This window comes from Nerophis ophidion, linkage group LG01 (assembly GCF_033978795.1).
Source record: "Nerophis ophidion isolate RoL-2023_Sa linkage group LG01, RoL_Noph_v1.0, whole genome shotgun sequence".
NCBI lineage: Eukaryota > Metazoa > Chordata > Actinopteri > Syngnathiformes > Syngnathidae > Nerophis > Nerophis ophidion.
The window spans coordinates 82,307,313-82,326,952 of NC_084611.1; the positions used below are offsets into that span (position 1 = coordinate 82,307,313).

General features: G+C 34.3%; 1 protein-coding gene across 1 annotated transcript in view; it reads left to right on the plus strand.

The window, feature by feature from the left end:
- The window catches only part of pdia2 (protein disulfide isomerase family A, member 2), a 28,543-nt gene extending 15,915 nt beyond the window's left edge, over positions 1-12,628 (plus strand). Inside the window, exons 9-11 of the mRNA XM_061913388.1 lie at positions 1,814-1,992; positions 11,365-11,532; positions 11,613-12,628. Of these exons, the coding sequence (XP_061769372.1) occupies positions 1,814-1,992; positions 11,365-11,532; positions 11,613-11,663 (398 nt within the window). The 3' untranslated portion in view covers positions 11,664-12,628. The remainder of the gene's footprint in view (positions 1-1,813; positions 1,993-11,364; positions 11,533-11,612) is intronic.
- Positions 12,629-19,640: the final 7,012 nt, after the last annotated feature.

Consider the following 19,640-nt stretch of genomic DNA (forward strand, 5'->3'; position numbering starts at 1 on the left):
AAATGTGAAAAACTTTAACCGGCAAACGTCAGTAGAGCGTTGAATATCTTTGAAAGTGTTTTTGGGGAAATTCCAACTTTCACCAAAGCGTCACTTGCTATGTAGAGTGGCACTTTAAATAAATGATAAATGGGTTGTACTTGTATAGCGCTTTTCTACCTTCAAGGTACTCAAAGCGCTTTGACACTACTTCCACATTTACCCATTCACACACACATTCACACACTGATGGAGGGAGCTGCCATGCAAGGCGCCAACTAGCACCCATCAGGAGCAAGGGTGAAGTGTCTTGCTCAGGACACAACGGACGTGACGAGGTTGGTTCTAGGTGGGATTTGAACCAGTGACCCTCGGGTTGCGCACGGCCACTCTCCCACTGCGCCACGCCGTCCATCATTTTCGGCAGACTGCATTGCAAAATGATTAATCCCCCCCCCCCACCACCATGTGAAATCCACCCAGGAATGGGTCTACATCAGGGGTCACCAACCTTTTTGAAACCAAGAGCTACTTCTTGGGTACTGATTAATGCGAAGGGCTACCAGTTTGATACACACTTAAATAAATTGCCAGAAATAGACAACTTGCTCAATTTACCTTTAATACATAAATATATATATATATATATATATATATATATATATATATATATATATATATATATATATATATATATATATATATATATATATATATAAAAATGGGTATTTCTGTCTGTCATTCTGTCGTACATTTTTTTTCCTTTTACGGAAGGTTTTTTTGTAGAGAATTAATGATGAAAAAAACACTTAATTGAACGGTTTAAAAGAAGACAAAACACGAAAAAGAATGAAAATTACATTTTGAAACATAGTTTATCTTCAATTTCGACTATTTAAAATTCAAATTTCAACCGAAAAAAAATGAATAGGAAAACTAGCTAATTCAAATCTTTTTGAAAAAAATTAAAAAACGATTTATGGAACATCATTAGTAATTTTTCCTAATTAAGATTAATTTTAGAATTTTGATGACATGTTTTAAATAGGTTAAAATCCAATCTGCACTTTGTTAGAATATATAACAAATTGGACCAAGCTATATTTCTAACAAAGACAAATCATTATTTCTTCTAGATTTTCCAGAACAAAAATTTTAAAAGAAATTCTAAAGACTTTGGAATAAGATTAAAATTTGATTGTACGGATTTTCTACATTTGCCAAAATATTTTTTTTGAATTTTAATCATAATAAGTTTGAAGAAATATTTCACAAATATTCTTCGGCGAAAAAACAGAAGCTAAAATAAAGAATTAAATCAAAATGTATTTATTATTCTTTACAATAAAAAAAAAAATACTTGAACATTGATTTAAATTGTCAGGAAAGAAGAGGAAGGAATTTAAAAGGTAAAAAGGTATATGTGTTTAAAAATCCTAAAATCATTTTTAATGTTGTATTTTTTCTCTAAAAGTGTCTTTCTGAAAGTTATAAGAAGCAAAGTAAAAAAATTAATGAATTTATTTAAACAAGTGAAGACCAAGTATTTAATATATTTTTATTGGATTTTCAAATTCTATTTGAGTTTTGTCTCTCCTAGAATTAAAAATGTCGAGCAAAGCAAGACCAACTTGCTAGTAAATAAATTAAATAAAAAAAATAGAGGCAGCTCACTGGTAAGTGCTGCTATTTGAGCTATTTTTAGAACAGGCCAGCGGGCGACTCATCTGGTGACCCCTGGTCTACATGAATCCCCTCCTATTGTTATTTGGAATGAAGGATCAAAATCATTGCTGATTAATGGGATGAACTAAGGAATTCGATCTTTGTGCAGACGCTCCATGGTGCGGACACTGCAAGCAGCTGACGCCCATCTGGGAACAGCTGGCGGAGAATTACGCCGACCGCGACGACATCGTCATCGCCAAGATGGATGCCACAGTCAACGAGTTGGAGTCTCTCAAAGTCACCAGTTTCCCCACGCTCAAATACTACCCGGCTGGCGGCAAAGAAGTACGAAAAGACACACACACACACACACACACACACACACACACACACACATACATAATAAAAGTCATAATTTTACTCAACGCGAGTCAAAATTTTACAAGAAAAACTGGATATTTGTACAATTTTATAAAAATAGTCGTAATTTTTCTCGACAAAAGTCACAATTTTATAAGAAAACTTTAAAATGTCGGCGATATTTTAATAATAATCGGAATTGTCCCTGGCAAAATTATGAAAAAAGTCATAATTTTACTAAAAAGAAATGTCACTATTTTACAAGAACAGAAAATAGGCAATACTGTGATAAAAGTCGGAATTTTACTCAACGCAAGTCAAAATTTTACAAGAAAAACTGCATATTTGTACCATTTTATGAAAATGGTCGTAATTTTTCTCGACAAAAGTCACAATCTTATAAGAAAACTTTAAAATGTCGGCGATATTTTAATAATAATCGGAATTGTCCCTGGCAAAATTATGAAAAAAGACATAATTTTACTAAAAAGAAATGTCACTATTTTACAAGAACAGAAAATAGGCAATACTGTGATAAAAGTCAGAATTTTACTCAACACAAGTCAAAATTTTACAAAAATAAAACTGAATATTTGTACAATTTTATGAAAATGGTCGTAATTTTACTCGACTAAAGTCACTATTTTATAAGAAAACTTTAAAATGACGGCGATATTATAATAATAATCGGAATTGTACCTGACAAAATTATGACAACAGTCATAATTTTAGTTAAAAAAAAGTCACTATTTTACAAAAAAAGTCACTATTTTACAAGAATAGAAAACAAATAGGCAATACTGTGATAAAAGTCAGAATTTTACTCAACACAAGTCTAAATTGTAAAAGAAAAACTGGATATTTGTACAATTTTGTGAAAATGGTCGTAATTTTACTCGACAAAAGTCACAATTTTATAAGAAAACTTTAAAATGACAGCGATATTATAATAAAATCGGAATTGTACCTGGCAAAATTATGAAAAAAGTCATAACTTTACTAAAAAGAAATGTCACTATTTTACAAGAACAGAAAATAGGCAATACTGTGATAAAAGTCAGAATTTTATTCAACACAAGTCAAAATTTTACAAAAATAAAACTGAATATTTGTACAATTTTATGAAAATAGTCATAATTTTACTCGACAAAAGTCACAATTTTATAAGAAAACTTTAAAATGACGGCGATATTATAATAATAATCGGAATTGTACCTGACAAAATTATGACAAAAGTCATAATTTTAGTTAAAAAAAGTCACTATTTTACAAAAAAAGTCACTATTTTACAAGAATAGAAAACAAATAGGCAATACTTTGATAAAAGTCAGAATTTTACTCAACACAAGTCTAAATTGTAAAAGAAAAACTGGATATTTGTACAATTTTGTGAAAATGGTCGTAATTTTACTCGACAAAAGTCACAATTTTATAAGAAAACTTTAAAATGTCGGCGATATTATAATAAAAATCGGAATTGTACCTGGCAAAATTATGAAAAAAGTCATAATTTTACTAAAAAAAATGTCACTATTTTACAAGAACAGAAAACAAATAGGCAATACTGTGATAAAAGTCAGAATTTTACTCAACGCAAGTCAAAATTTTACAAGAAAAACTGCATATTTGTACCATTTTATGAAAATGGTCGTAATTTTTCTCGACAAAAGTCACAATTTTATAAGAAAACTTTAAAATGACGGCGATATTATAATAATAATCGGAATTGTCCCTGGCAAAATTATGACAAAAGTCATAATCTTACTAAAAAGAAATGTCACTATTTTACAAGAACAGAAAATAGGCAATACTGTGATAAAAGTCTGAATTTTACTCAACACAAGTCAAAATTTTACAAAAATAAAACTGAATATTTGTACAATTTTATGAAAATGGTCGTAATTTTACTCGACTAAAGTCACAATTTTATAAGAAAACTTTAAAAATGACGGCGATATTATAATAATAATCGGAATTGTACCTGGCAAAATTATGACAAAAGTCATAATTTTACTTAAAAAAAAGTCACTATTTTACAAGAACAGAAAAGAAATAGGAAATACTGTGATAAAAGTCATAATTTTACTAAACGCAAGTCAACATTTTAAAAGAAAAACTGAAAATGTGTACAATTTTATGAAAATAGTCGTAATTTTATTTGACAAAAGTCACAATTTTTTAAGAAAACTTTAAGATGTCGGCGATATTATAATAATAATTGGAATTGTACCAGGCAAACGTAAGACAAAAGTCATAATTTTACAAAAAATGTCCCTATTTTACAAGAACAGAAAAGAAATAGGCAATACTGTGATAAAAGTAATTATTTTACTCAACGCAAGTTGAAATTTTACAAGAAAAACTGGATATTTGTACAATTTTATCTTAGTGGTCGTAATTTTACTCGACAAAAGTCCCAATTTTATAAGAAAACTTTGAAATGTCGGCGATATTATAATAATAATCGGAATTGTACCTGGCAAAATTATGACAAAAGTCCTAATTTTAATTTAAAAAAGTCACTATTTTACAAGAAGAGAAAAGAAATAGGCAATACTGTGATACAAGTCATAATTTTACTCAATGAAAGTGAAAATTTTAAAAGAAAAACTGAATATTTGTACAATTTTATGAAAATAGTCATAATTTTACTCGACAAAAGTCACAATTTTATAAGAAAACTTTAAAATGACGGCGATATTATAATAATAATCGGAATTGTACCTGGCAAAATTATGACAAAAGTCATAATTTTACAAAAAAAAATGTCACTATTTTACAAGAAGAGAAAACAAATAGGCAATACCGTGATAAAAGTCAGAATTTTACTCAACGCAAGTCTAAATTTTACAAGAAAAACTGGATATTTGTACAATTTTATGAAAATGGTTGTAATTTTACTCGGCAAAAGTAACAATTTTATAAGAAAACTTTAAAATGTCGGCGATATTATAATAATAATTGAAATTGTACCTGGCAAAAGTATGACAAAAGTCATAATTTTACAAAAAAAAATTTCACTATTTTACAAGAACAGAAAAGAAATAGGCAATACTGTGATAAAAGTCATAATTTTACTCAACACAGGTCAAAATTTTACAAGAAAAACTGGATATTTGTGAAATGTTATGAAAATAGTCGTAATTTTACTCGACAAAAGTCACAATTTTATAAGAAAACTTTAAAATGACGGCGATATTATAATAATAATCGGAATTGTACCTGGCAAAAGTATGACAGAAGTCATAATTTTACTAAAAAAAAGTCACTATTTTACAAGAACAGAAAAGAAATAGGCAATACTGTGATAAAAGTCATAATTTTACTCAATGCAAGTCAAAATCGTAAAAGAAAAACTGAATATTTGTACAATTTTATGAAAATGGTTAAAATTTTACTCGACAAAAGTCACAATTTTGTAAGAAAACTTTCAAATGTCTGCGATATTATAATAATAATCGGAATTCTACCTGGCAAAATTATGACGGAAGTCATGATTTTACAAAAAAAAAAAATGTCACTATTTTACAAGAACAGAAAACAAATAGGCAATACTGTGATAAAAGTCAGAATTTTACTCAACGCAAGTCAAAATTTTACAAGAAAAACTGGATATTTGTACAATTTTATGAAAATGATCGTAATTTTACTCGACAAAAGTCACAATTTTATAAGAAAACTTTAAAATGACGGCAATATTATAATAATAATCGGAATTGTACCTTGCAAAATTATGACAAAAGTAATAATTTTATTAAATAAAAAGTCACTATTTTACAAGAACAGAAAAGACATAGGCAATAAAAAGGTCATAATTTTACTCAACGCAAGTCAAAATTTTACAAGAAAAACTGGATATTTGTACAATTTTATGAAAATGGTCGTAATTTTATTCGACAAAAGTCACAATTTTATAAGAAAACTTTAAAACGTCGGCAATATTATAATAATAATCGGAATTGTACCTGGCAAAATTAATACAGAAGTCATAATTTTACAAAAAAAAAATGTCACTATTTTACAAGAAGCGAAAACAAATAGGCATTACTGTGATAAAAGTCAGAATTTTATACAACAAATATCACCATTTTGCATGAAAAAGTAATATTTTGCATAAAAAAGCAAGGATTTTACATAAAAAAGTAATAATTTAAGAGAAAATATTGCAATATTACAGAAACAGAAGGAATATAAGAAATTGTTCCCAATTGTGAAAAAAAGACTGCTTTTAGTGGCCTAGTAATTAAAGCAGGGGTCACCAACGCGGTGCCCGCGGGCACCAGGTCGCCCGTAAGGACCAGATGAGTAGCCCGCTGGCCTGTTCTAAAAATAGCTCAAATAGCAGCACTTACCAGTGAGCTGCCTCTATTTTTTAAATTGTATTTATTTACTAGCAAGCTGGTCTCGCTTTGCTCGACATTTTTAATTCTAAGAGAGACAAAACTCAAATGGAATTTGAAAATCCAAGAAAATATTTTAAAGACTTGGTCTTCACTTGTTTAAATAAATTCATTTATTGTTTTACTTTACTTCTTATAACTTTCAGAAAGACAATTTTAGAGAAAAAATACAACCTTAAAAATGATTTTAGGATTTTTAAACACATATTCCTTTTTACCTTTTAAATTCCTTCCTCTTCTTTCCTGCCAATTTAAATCAATGTTTAAGTATTTTTTTTATTTTTATTGTAAAGAATAATAAATACATTTTAATTTAATTCTTCATTATAGCTTCTGTTTTTTGGACAAAGAATATTTGTGAAATATTTATTTTAAATTATTGTGATTAAAATTCAACACAATTATTCTGGCAGATTTAGAAAATCTGTACAATCAAATTTAAATCTTATTTAAAAGTCTTGAATTTTATTAAAAATTTTTGTTCTGGAAAATCTAGAAGAAATAATGATTTGTCTTTGTTAGAAATATAGCTTGGTTCAATTTGTTATATATTCTAATAAAGTGCAGATTGGATTTTAACCTATTTAAAATATGTCATCAACATTCTAAAATTAATCTTAATCAGGAAATATTACTAATGATGTTCCATAATTTCTTTTTTAAATTTTTTCAAAAAGATTCGAATGAGCTAATTTTTCTCTTTTTTTCGGTTGATTTTGAATTTTAAAGAGTCGAAATTGAAGATAAACTATGTTTCAAAATTTAATTTTCCATTTTTTTCGTGTCTTCTCCTCTTTTAAACCGTTCAATTAAGTGTTTTCTTCATCATTTATTCTCTACAAAAAACCTTCCGTAAAAGGAAAAAAAATGTACGACGGAATGACAGACAAATACCCATTTTTTTTTAACATATATAGATTTATTTATTAAAGGTAAATTGAGCAAATTGGCTATTTCTGGCAATTTATTTAAGTGTGTATCAAACTGGTAGCCCTTCGCATTAATCAGTACCCAAGAAGTAGCTCTTGGTTTCAAAAAAGGTTGGTGACCCCTGTCCTAACTTGTTCCCGTTTAATATGTTTTTTTGCCATTTTATTTGTGACAGTACCACATAAAATATGTTTTAATTGCTGATGAGGGTTTATTGATTTTTAAATGTGTCAGAAAATAACCCGTTTTGTACACTGTTGATGTGTTTCAATGCTATGTCGGGCGTAAATGAGTTCCTGTATAGTATTTCTCCAGCAATATTGGTGTAGTGACAACAATTATGTTATTTTGAGAGGTAATCATTGAAGTCACTGAAAGCCTAGGTGGGAAACGCACGGTCCTCCACAGCACGGTACCAGATTCTGTCACATGTTCAAAGACACCACTTTTTTTTATCAATGATGGTTGTGGGTTTTGAGAGGCCTGTCTACTTTCCCTTTCTTTGACGCACTGCCATCAGAAGAGTCTTCATCATGCTTTAATGAAAGAAAACAAATCACCTACAGTAGGAAAAGGATTCATTCGGCCCCATTCCTGGTTGGATCTCGCTTCATTGCACTTTGCAATGCGGTCTGCTGAAAATGATGGAAAGCGTCATTCCACATAGCGACTAACGCTGGGGTCAAAGTTGGAATGGCCTCAAAACACATTTTAAGATACCGTATTTCCTTGAATAATATAGTATGCGGCTTCCTTGAATTACTGCCGGGTCAAACTCGCTTCGCAAAATAATTAGCGCATGCTTAGTATTACCGCCGGGTCAAACTCGTGACGTCACGAGTGACACTTCCCCTGTTATCATTTTCAAAATGGAGGAGGCTGATTTCAATACCGGTAATTTGAAATCGCATAAAGGGAAGAAGATTAAGAGCTATTCAGTAGGATTTAAGGTCCAAGCTATTGAATACCGGTATGCTAAAAAGAACAGTAAGTAGCTATGTTTTATTAATATACCTGTGGAGCCGATGGTCCGACAGACAGACAGGGCACAAGATGGCGGCGAGCGAGCGGAAAACCGACCTGGACTGAGGTTTTATTGAAAAATAAACAAAGTCAAATTGCTCAACCCATGTCCTTCCTTGGTGGCCCTGGGAACCCGCAAGACGACGGCTTGAGACCGTCACAATACCGTAGCTGCGTCTGTCAAATTTAAGTCATTAAATGACTCCCGCCTCCTGGTGGTGGAGGGCGCTAGTGATCTTTCTTGCGACTATTCGGCTGCAGAAGAAGTGAAATGAGTGACGTGATATGTGCTGGAGGAGGTAATAAAGGAAGATCTCCATCGAGACAGAGACTTTTAAAACCGAAGAAAGACAAGGAAGACTTCTATAAAGTAGTTATCGATGCTTTTGATCAGAAGGAGCTGGCATGGACTATATGTATAAGTAAAGGTAAGACCATAATAACGTTTTTTTTTCATTAAATGTGCTTTTCATAATGGTATCCTTACATCACACTCAAATTTTTACTGCATGCCTTTGGTAGGTGCCGGAGTGAGAAGAGGTTTTAAAATAATTAGCGCATGCTTACTTTTACCGCATACCTTTGGTAAATGCAGGAGTGAGAAGAGGATTTAAATTAATTAGCGGCAATTCAAGGAAATACGGTATTCAACACTCTACTGCTATCTGGTGGCTAAAGTGGATATTGCACTCCCCTATTTATTATGTTTCATTTGTCAGGTAAATTGTGACGAATGGGGACATTTGAATCCCATTTCCTACTGTAAAAGAGCAAAAGTGTGTAGGGATGAAGAATGGATGGCAATGTCATTTAATTAAAACTATTATTAATCTACTTGTTAATTTACTGTTAATACTTTCTGTTTGGATCCATCACTTATCTCTCTGTCATTCAAATACTTTACATTAGTTTTGGGTGATACCACAAATGTGCAATACCAAAAATTTACAGGGGCAGTATCGGTCATACCAATGTTGATACTTTTCAGGATCATTTTTGATCACAATTATAATTGGGCAAAATTGTGTAACAATATCAATTAATATTTAAATCAGGGCTGTTCAAAATAACGAGTTAACTCATGTGTTGAATCACAAAAATGATCGTTTTATTTACGTATAGTTGCAGATTAATCACACAATTAGTTTAGAAAAATTTTTTTATAGTTATTTTTGACATTAAATTATTTTTGAGCTGCAAATGGTTACCTGAATGGCGTTGTGGGTTGTTATAAGGTCAGTGATCAGGTTTGTGTCTATGCGTGCAAAATTCCGCTTTAAAATAAACCTCGACGGGAATTTTGATGATACTCTCACCAGATTTTGAGCAAAAAAAATATGTACATTCAAGTAAAACATTTAAAATAATGTTTGTGTATAAAATTCCGCTGATAAATTTGCATGTGTGTCAAAATATCAGTCTTTTTTTTGAGGTTCATCTAAATGATTTAAGATAGTAATTTACTGTGATTAATCACGATTAATTTAAATTCAAAAGTGTGATTAATTAAGTTGAAGGCCTACTGAAACCCACTACTACCGACCACACAGTCTGATAGTTTATATATCAATGACAAAATATTAACATTGCAACATATGCCAATACGGCCTTTTTAGTTTACTAAATTGCAAATTTAAATTTTGCGCCGAAGTATCCTGCTGAAACGTCGCGGTATGATGACGCGTGCGCGTGACGTCACGCATTGTAAAGTACATTTTGTTCCAGCACTGTATAAGTCGTCTGTTTCATCGCATAATTCCACAGTATTTTGGACATCTGTGTTGCTGAATCTTTTGCAATTTGTTCAATGAATAATGGAGACGTCAAAGAAGAAAGCTGTAGGTGGGAAGCGGTGTATTGCGGCCGCCTTTAGCAACACAAACACAGCCAGTGTTTCATTGTTTACATTCCCGAAAGATGACGGTGAAGCTTTACTATGGAACAGAGCGGTCAAGCGAACACGGTTGGATTGGACCACACACACACAAAGTACAGTGTATTATGCAGCGATCATTTCGAAAGATCGGGTTTTGAAGAGGGTCCCTTGCAAAGGGCAGAGATGGGCATCGCCACCACCAGTCGACTGGCGCTGAAGAAAGGTGCGGGGCCGACCTTCAGGTTGTACAGGTACGACCATATAATCTCACTAAAACACTAGCAACACAATAAGCAGATAAGGGATTTTCCAGAATTATCCTATTAAATTTGTCTAATAACATCTGAATCGCTCCCACTGTATAGTCTTTTTTCCTAGTCCTTCACTCTCACTTTCCTCATCCATGAATCTTTCATCTTCGCTCAAATTAATGGGGAAATCATCGCTTTGTCGGTCCGAATCGCTCTCGCTGCTGGTGGCCCGTGATGTCACGCGCATATCGTCTGCTACTTCCGGTACAGGCAAGGCTTTTTTATCAGCACCAAAAGTTGCGAACTTTATCATCGATGTTCTCTACTAAATCCTTTCAGCAAAAATATGGCAATATCGCGAAATGATCAAGTATGACACATAGAATGGACCTGCTATCCCCGTTTAAATAATAAAATCTCATTTCAGTAGGCCTTTAAATTATTTATTTATACTCTTTTATGTAAAAAATGTAGAATACAATCATATAGTACTAGTTATGGCTGTCATGTTTAGTATTTTCTTCTCCTCTTGTGCTCCAGTGATAATGCTACTTGTAATAAACACAGTTTATTTGCCGCCATGGCAGCAAGGATTTAAAAGCTGCACAGTGGAGGGACGTTAGCCGCTAGCTCGCTGGCATGCACGCAATATTGCGATGAGGACACGCCTTATTTCGCTCGTCGCTGTCAAATTTGCGGAAGAATGTGGAATCAAAATATGTTATCACGATATGATGAGAGTATTAAAAGCTCTACGGCCAGCTTAAAACTGTATAGTTTGTATGGTTTATCTCCGATATCTCGCCACGCAATGATACAGGATTCATCGTGAATGGAGGTGTGTAACATTGTTGTTGTTTCTTTTCCCTTCCTGCAGGTGGTGGACTATGTGGGAAAACGGGATCTGGAGACATTGTCCAAGTTTCTGGACAACGGAGGAGTTTTGCCTGAGGAAGACGACGACACAGACGACGACACAGACGGCGATGATAATAAGGATGAAGATGATAAGGATGATGATGACAAGGATGAAGATGGTGGATCGGTGTGTATCGTGTAAAATGATATTTTCCTTTTTTCTTTTTTTCTTTTTTAATGAATCTTCTTTTTGCTGTTCTCTTGCAGGAAGCGGAGGACAAAGCCGACAACAAGCCGCCCAAGAATACTGAGCTGTGATTACTTTTTGCTGTTTTTTTCGTCAATAAATTCCATCCAAGGTACAACAACAACAACAACTAAAATAACATTTGTGACTACTTGAAGTCCGAAATATACATCTATATTTGTAGTTGTTGTCTTTTTCTATTCAGAGTTTAACAAAAAAAAATAAAAAAAATAGCAATGAAAAGCAAAAGTGTGACGATAACCATAGAACAGGAAATGGACTGCTCAGTACAATATGAACAATACAAACTGAATACATTATTCAAAACCTAGTACTGTCAAAAATAACGTGTTAACGCATGCAATTAATTGTAAAAAAATGTTTTTGCATTCATCATTCAGGTAAAATATTAAGAAAGAAGCTCCTTGAAAGTGTGTATTCCTGCTGTAGGAGCACTTGCATTCAAACGAGGAGCTACATTCCATATTGCTATAACAGTTACACGCATTAATAACAACTGGCGGATTGTTACGGTCATGGTTTGATTGTCAAATATTTTTGGTGAGATAATCTGTGATATTGCTACCTTGAATAAATGCTTTTGATATTCTGTACATGTTGTACAAGTTAATGATATTCAAATCTCCGCACGACAATGTTTTTAACCTTCTCTTTTTATGAATAACATGTAATATCTTTGGGGTTTGTGAAACCCTTTGAGGCATTTGTGATTAAGGGCTGAATAAATAAACTTTGATTGATTGACTTGGATAATATTCAGCCTGCTAAACATTCTGTAATTGCTGACTCTAAATAATTTACACTATTCCTCAACTGATGCACCAGCATTTATTTCGGTGCCAATATCACAGAATTGCTTTACATAACATCTTTGACATAGCATTTTTATTTTTGATGTAATTAAACCGGATGTATAGCATAGCGCTTTTATTTTGAAGCCGGAAAAGTGTCTTGACATGGTTTAATGTCGGACCTGACTGTTTGCAATAAAAAATAAAAAAAAGTCCCCTTTCGACTTCCTGCCCACCGTCCTTCATTTTTTTTTAGCTTTTGTGCCATCTTGCTGAAGCAGCCGCAGTAACAATCTACATTTAATGTTATCAATCCACCTTAACAAGTGAAGCACCACCCACCTCTGAACGACGCAGAAAGCAGGCATTTACTGCAGTGATGTTGTCCTACGGCGAAAAATAGTCCTTTCTGCTCGGGAAAACAAGTTGCCACGGCGTTGAACCTGATATTTCAATATGTCTTTGTCAATTTCTGCACACCATTTTCCCGCTTGTGGCTCATCAGTAAATAGTGAACGCAGCCAAGGGTCTAAAACAGGGGTCACTAACCTTTTTGAAACCAAGAGCTACTTCTTGATTGATGCGAAGGGCTACCAGTTTGATACACACTTCAATAAATTGCCAGAAAAAGCCAATTTGCTCAATTTACCTTTAATATATATATATATATATATATATATATATATATATATATATATATATATATATATATATATATATATATATATATATATATATATATATATATATATAAAAAATGGGTATTTCTGTCTGTCATTCCGTTGTACATTTTTTTTCCTTTTACGGAAGGTTTTTTGTAGAGAATAAATGATAAAAAAAAACACTTATTTGAACGGTTTAATAGAGGAGAAAACAGCAATGACAAGAGCGACATCAACATGACAATAATCCAGCAACTGACTGGAGGACAAAAACAGACTCAAATAGAAGTGGGCTGATTGACACCAGCTGTGGCCAGGTGCCAATCAGCCGGGGGGAAAAACAGGAAACAGACAAAATAAGAGCGCTGACAGGAACTAAAAACAGGAAATACTAAACACACACAGAGGAAAAACTAAAACACACAAACTATTAGTGGCAAGCCTGACATTTTGTAAAAAAAAAAATGTGTGTGTATATTTTATGAGTTTCATCATAATCTTTTGAATTGGATCGATTTATTATTGATGCGTCAATTTTAGTTGAAATTCCCCCTAAAAAAAGTCCATGTTTGGTTGTTGAACTGAAATGTTATTTAATGTATTTATGTTTTAAAAATGTATGTAGATTTTTTTTCATTACAAAAAAAGAATTTGAAACATATTTGAATGAGTACTTGAATTCCTTAGAGATTGTGTAGATATTCTTGAAAAAATAATGTTAATAGCTCGGTTGGTAGAGTGGCCGTGCCAGCAACTTGAGGGTTGCAGGTTCGATTCCCGCTTCTGCCAACCTAGTCAGTGCCGTTGTGTCCTTGGGCAAGACACTTTATCCACCTGCTCCCAGTGCCACCCACACTGGTTTGAATGTACTTAGATATTGGGTTTCACTATGTAAAGCGATTTGAGTCACTAGAGAAAAAGCGCTATATAAATGTAATTCACTTCACTTCACTTATATATATGAAAAATGGGTATTTCTGTCTGTCATTCCGTCGTACATTTTTTTCCTTTTACGGAAGAAGTGATTAGAATTAGAGAATAAATGATGGAAAAAAACACTTAATTGAACTGTTTAAAAAAGGACAAAACAGGAAAAAAAAAATTAAAATCAAATTTTGAAACATAGTTTATCTTCAATTTCGACTCTTTAAAGTTCAAAATTCAACCAAAAAAAAGAAGAGGAAAAACTAGCTAATTCGAATCTTTTTGAAAAAAATTAAGATAATAATTTATGGAACAGCATTAGTAATTTTTCCTGATTAAGATTAATTTTAGGATTTTGATGACATGTTTTAAATAGGTTAAAATCCTATCTGCACTTTGTTAGAATATATAACAAATTGGACCAAGCTATATTTCTAACAAAGACAAATCATTTTCTTCTAGATTTTCCAGAATTTTTTTTTTTAAAGAAATTAAAAAGACTTTGAAATAAGATTTATATTAGATTCTATAGATTTTCTAGATTTGCCAGAATAGTTTTTTTTAATTTTAATAAGTTTAAAAAAATATTTCACAAATATTCTTCGTCGAAAAAACAGAAGCTATAATGAAGAATTAAATTAAAATGTATTTATTATTCTTTACAATAAAAATAATAAATGTATTTCAACATTGATTTAAATTGTCAGGAAAGAAGAGGAAGGAATTTAAAAGGTGAAAAGGTTTATGTGTTTAAAAATCCTAAAATCATTTTTAAGGTTGTATTTTTTTTTTGTAAAATTGTTTTTCTGAAAGTTATAAGAAGCAAAGTAAAAAAATTATGAATTTATTCAAACAAGCAAAGACCAAGTATTTAATATATTTTTATTGGATTTTCAAATTCCATTTGAGTATTGTCTCTCTTAGAATCAAAAATGTCCAGCAAAGCCAGACCAGCTTGCTAGTAAATAAATACAATTTTAAAAAATAGAGGCAGCTCACTGGTAAGTGCTGCTATTTGAGTTATTTTTTAGAACAGGCCAGCGGGCGACTCATCTGGTCCTTACGGGCGATCTGGTGCCCACGAGCACCGCGTTGGTGACTCTGGTGTAAAAGGACACGTGTGCGTTAATCGGCCATTAAAAAAATAAAGTGCCTTTAATAGCTGAGATGGGCGCCAGCGCCCCCCGCGACCCCGAAAGGGAATAAGCGGTAGAAAATGGATGGATGGAATAGTTGATAGGTTATTATCTTGTTAACTTTGACAGCTCTAATATGTGTATTTTATGTTATATTTTCTAAAAACTCATATATACAGTACAGGACAAAAGCTTGGACACACCTTCTCATTCAATGTGTTTTCTTTATTTTCATGACTATTTACATTGTAGATTGTCACTGAAGGCATCATAACTATGAATGAACACATGTGGAGTTATGTACTTAACAAAAAACAGGCAAAATAACTGAAAACATGTTTAATATTCTACTTTCTTCAAAATAGCCACTCTTTGCTCTGATTACTTTTTCGCTCAAGCTTGGCATTTTCGATGAGCTTCAAGAGGTAGTCACCTGAAATGGTTTTCACTTCACAGGTGTCCTGGAAGCTCATCGGGAGCTTCAAGCTCAAAGCAGTAATCAGAGCAAATGTGGCTATTTTGAAGAAACTAGAATACAAAACATGTTTTCAGTTATTTCACCAATCTTTTTGATAAGTACATAACTCCACGTGTTCATTCATAGTTTTGATGCTATTTGACCTGTACTGTGTGTGTGTGTATATATATATATATATATATATATATATATATATATAAGACTTAAAATACCGTATTTCCTTGAATTGCCGCAGGGCATATAGTATGCGCCTGCCTTGAATTACCGCCGGGTCAAACTCGTCCATTTTCAAAATGGAGGAGGTTGATTTCAATACCGGTAATTTGAAATCGCATGAAGGGAAAAAGATTAAGAGCTATTCAGTAGGATTTAAGGTCCAAGCTTACATCACACTCAAATGTTTACTGCACGCCTTTGGTAAGTGCCGGAGTGAGAAGAGGTTTTAAAATAATTAGCGCATGCTTACTTTTACCTCATGCCTTTGGTAAGCGCAGGAGTGAGAAGAGGTTTTAAATTAATTAGCGCCCTGGCGGCAATTCAAGGAAATACGGTATTCCTTCTTGTCACTATTTAGGAAATAACCGGTTAAAAATACCTAATATAATAAAAAATGGATGAAAATGAACTAGCATGGATGGAATAAAAAAAAAAAAAAAGAAGATAAATGTAGAAAAAGAATTGTAATAATTTAAATGAATACAATCCTCACTGTAATTATTGCCTGCTTCCAATTAACGCCCCATTCTATTTGTTCTACAGCTAAATAAATGACACTTGTCTTCCTGGAGTTTAGTCGTTGGAAAAAGATATCCATGATCCTGATACTGATGTCAAATCCAGAGTAATCCACATCTGATCTAGATTGCACATGGGCAGCTGTGTACAGTAAATGCAAACTGGAAAGTTCCACTAGACATTGTGAGAGTATGTTTGTGACGAACCCCAAGATGCAGAGATGGAGGCAGGCATTTAGTGAGAAAACATGATTTAATCTTTAAATACTAAAACAAGAACAAAACCAAAAGGGGTGCAAACAAAAAGCGCGCCCGAGGCGGATAACAAACAAAGAGAGCTAGCATGGGAACTAGAAAATAAACGGAGCTTAGCATGGAAGCTAGCAAAAACAAAAAGGTAGCAGGTATCGATCAAGAAACAGGAGTCGTACTTATAATATGAAAACAAACTTGGAAGCATGGAACAAAAGACAGTAAGCTACAAACTACTATCAAATATAGCTTACCGCAACGCTGCATTGACCCGATATAAAACGACACGACACGACAGGTAGCAACGACAAGAGCGACAATAATCCAGCCCTGACTGGAGGACAAAAGCAGGTGGAAATAGGAGCGGGCTGATTGACACCAGGTGTGGCCAGGTGCCAATCAGCCGCAGCTGAGAGGAAGCAGCGCACAGGGGGGAAAAAAACAGGAAACAGACAAAATATGAGCGCTGACAGGAACTAAAGACAGGGAATACTAAACACACAGAGGGAAAACTAAAACACAAACAAACTGTCAGTGGCAAGCCTGACATACATGTTCATGTGTTTATCATATTGTTGTCAGATCTGATCAGCTTTTGTAAATCCTTCAAAATTTTCCTCCCCCCCCAACAAAACACTCGCTCGTTTCTCAACGCTGATGTGACTGACATGTTAACGTGAAACCGGTCCAGCAACATTTTCCCTAAATCACGATCATCTGCCATGTTTTTACAAAGCTTGTCTAGGATAATGGTGCTTTTACACGACTAAGACTTCGACTGAGAAAATCTTTATAGTCACCGAGGAGCAAATTTGGTTTGCAGGAGTAGTCATTAAAAACAAGGTTCAACAGTAAAAATCAATCAATCAATTTATTAATCAATGTTTATTTATATAAGCCTAAATCACAAGTGTCTCAAAGGGCTGCACAAACCACTACGACATCCTTGAAAGAACCCACATAAGGGCAAGGAGAACTCACACCCAGTGGGACGCCAGTGACAATGATGACTATGAGAACCTTGGAGAGAACCTCAAATGTGGGCAACACCCCTTCCCCCCTACTAGGGGATTGAAAGCAATGGATGCCGAGCAGGTCTAACATGATACTGTGAAAGTTCAATCCATAGTGGATCCAACACAGCCGCGAGAGTTCAGTCCAAAGTGGATCCAAGACAGCAGGGAGAGTCCCGTCCACAAGAAACCATCCCAAGCAGAGTCGGATCAGCAGTGTAGAGATGTCCCCAACCGATACACAGGCGAGCGGTCCATCCTGGGTCCCGACTCTGGACAGCCAGTACTTCATCCATGGCCATCGGACCGGACCCCCTCCACAAGGGAGGGAGGGACAGAGGAGAAAAAGAAAAGAAGCGGCAGATCAACTGGTCTAAAAAGGAGATTTGAAGGCTAGAGTATACAAATGAGTTTTAAGATGAGACTTAAATGCTCCTACTGAGGTGGCATCTCGAACTGTTACCGGGAGGGCATTCCAGAGTACTGGAGCCCGAACGGAAAACGCTCTATAGCCCGCAGACTTTTTTTGGGCTTTAGGAATCACTAATAAGCCGGAGTCCATTGAACGCAGATTTCTTGCCGGGACATATGGTACAATACAATCGGCAAGATAGGATGGAGCTAGACCGAGTAGTATTTTATACGTAAGTAGTAAAACCTTAAAGTCACATCTTAAGTGCACAGGAAGCCAGTGCAGGTGAGCCAGTATAGGCCTAAAATTATCAAACTTTCTTGTTCTTGTCAAAAGTCTAGCAGCCGCATTTTGTACCAACTGTAATCTTTTAATGCTAGACATGGGGAGACCCGAAAATAATACATTACAGTAATCGAGACGAGGCGTAACAAACACATGGGTAATGATCTCCGCGTCGTAAGTGGACAAAATGGAGCGAATTTTTGCGATATTACGGAGATGAAAGATGGCTGTTTTAGTAACGCTTTTAATGTGTGACTCAAAGGAAAGAGTTGGGTCAAAGATAACACCCAGATTCTTTACCGAGTCACCTTGTTTAATTGTTTGGTTGTCAAATGTTAAAGTTGTATTATTAAATAGAGGTCGGTGTCTAGCAGGACCGATAATCAGCATTTCCGTTTTTTTGGCGTTGAGCTGCAAAAAGTTAGCGGACATCCATTGTTTAATTTCATTAAGACACGCCTCCAGCTGACTACAGTCCGGCGTGTTGGTCAGCTTTAGGGGCATGTAGAGTTGGGTGTCATCAGCATAGCAGTGAAAGCTAATACCGTATTTCCGTATGCTGTCACCTAGCGGCAGCATGTAGATGCTGAAGAGTGCAGCGCCAAGGACTGAAGCCTGGGGAACTCCACACGTTACCTTAACATAGTTCGAGGTCACACTGTTATGGGAGACGCAGTGCATCCTGTCATAAGATAAGAGTGAGAAGAGGTTTTAAATTAATTAGCGCCCCGGCGGCAATTCAAAGAAATACGGAAGTTTAGCTTCAAATCGTAGGAACTATATCAGACCCAAATAAAATGTGTTACTTTTGGTTTGTACATTTTATTCTTGTTGACAAATACATGATTTTTAACAGTAGATTTTCAAAAATGTTATCCATCCATCAATTTTTCTACCGCTTATTCCCTTTTGGGGTCGCGGGGGGCGCTGGCGCCTATCTCAGCTACAATTGGGCGGAAGGCGGGGTACACCCTGGACAAGCCGCCACCTCATCACAGAGCCAACACAGATAGACAGACAACATTCACACTCACATTCACACTCTAGGGCCAATTTAGGCCCCAGGTGCATGTCTTTGGAAGTGGGAGGGAACCCACGCATTCACGGGGAGAACATGCAAACTCCACACAGAAAGATCCCGAGCCTGGATTTGAACCCAGGACTGCAAGACCTTCGTATTGTGAGGCAGACGCACTAACCCCTCTGCCACCGTGAAGCCCCCAAAAATGTTATATTAAAAAAAAATTATCTAATCAAAGTTATCAATTCCAAAAAGTCTGACAAAGACTGAATCATTTTAAAAAATGGGCTTTTTTCCCCCCCATGGACTGTAAATCCAA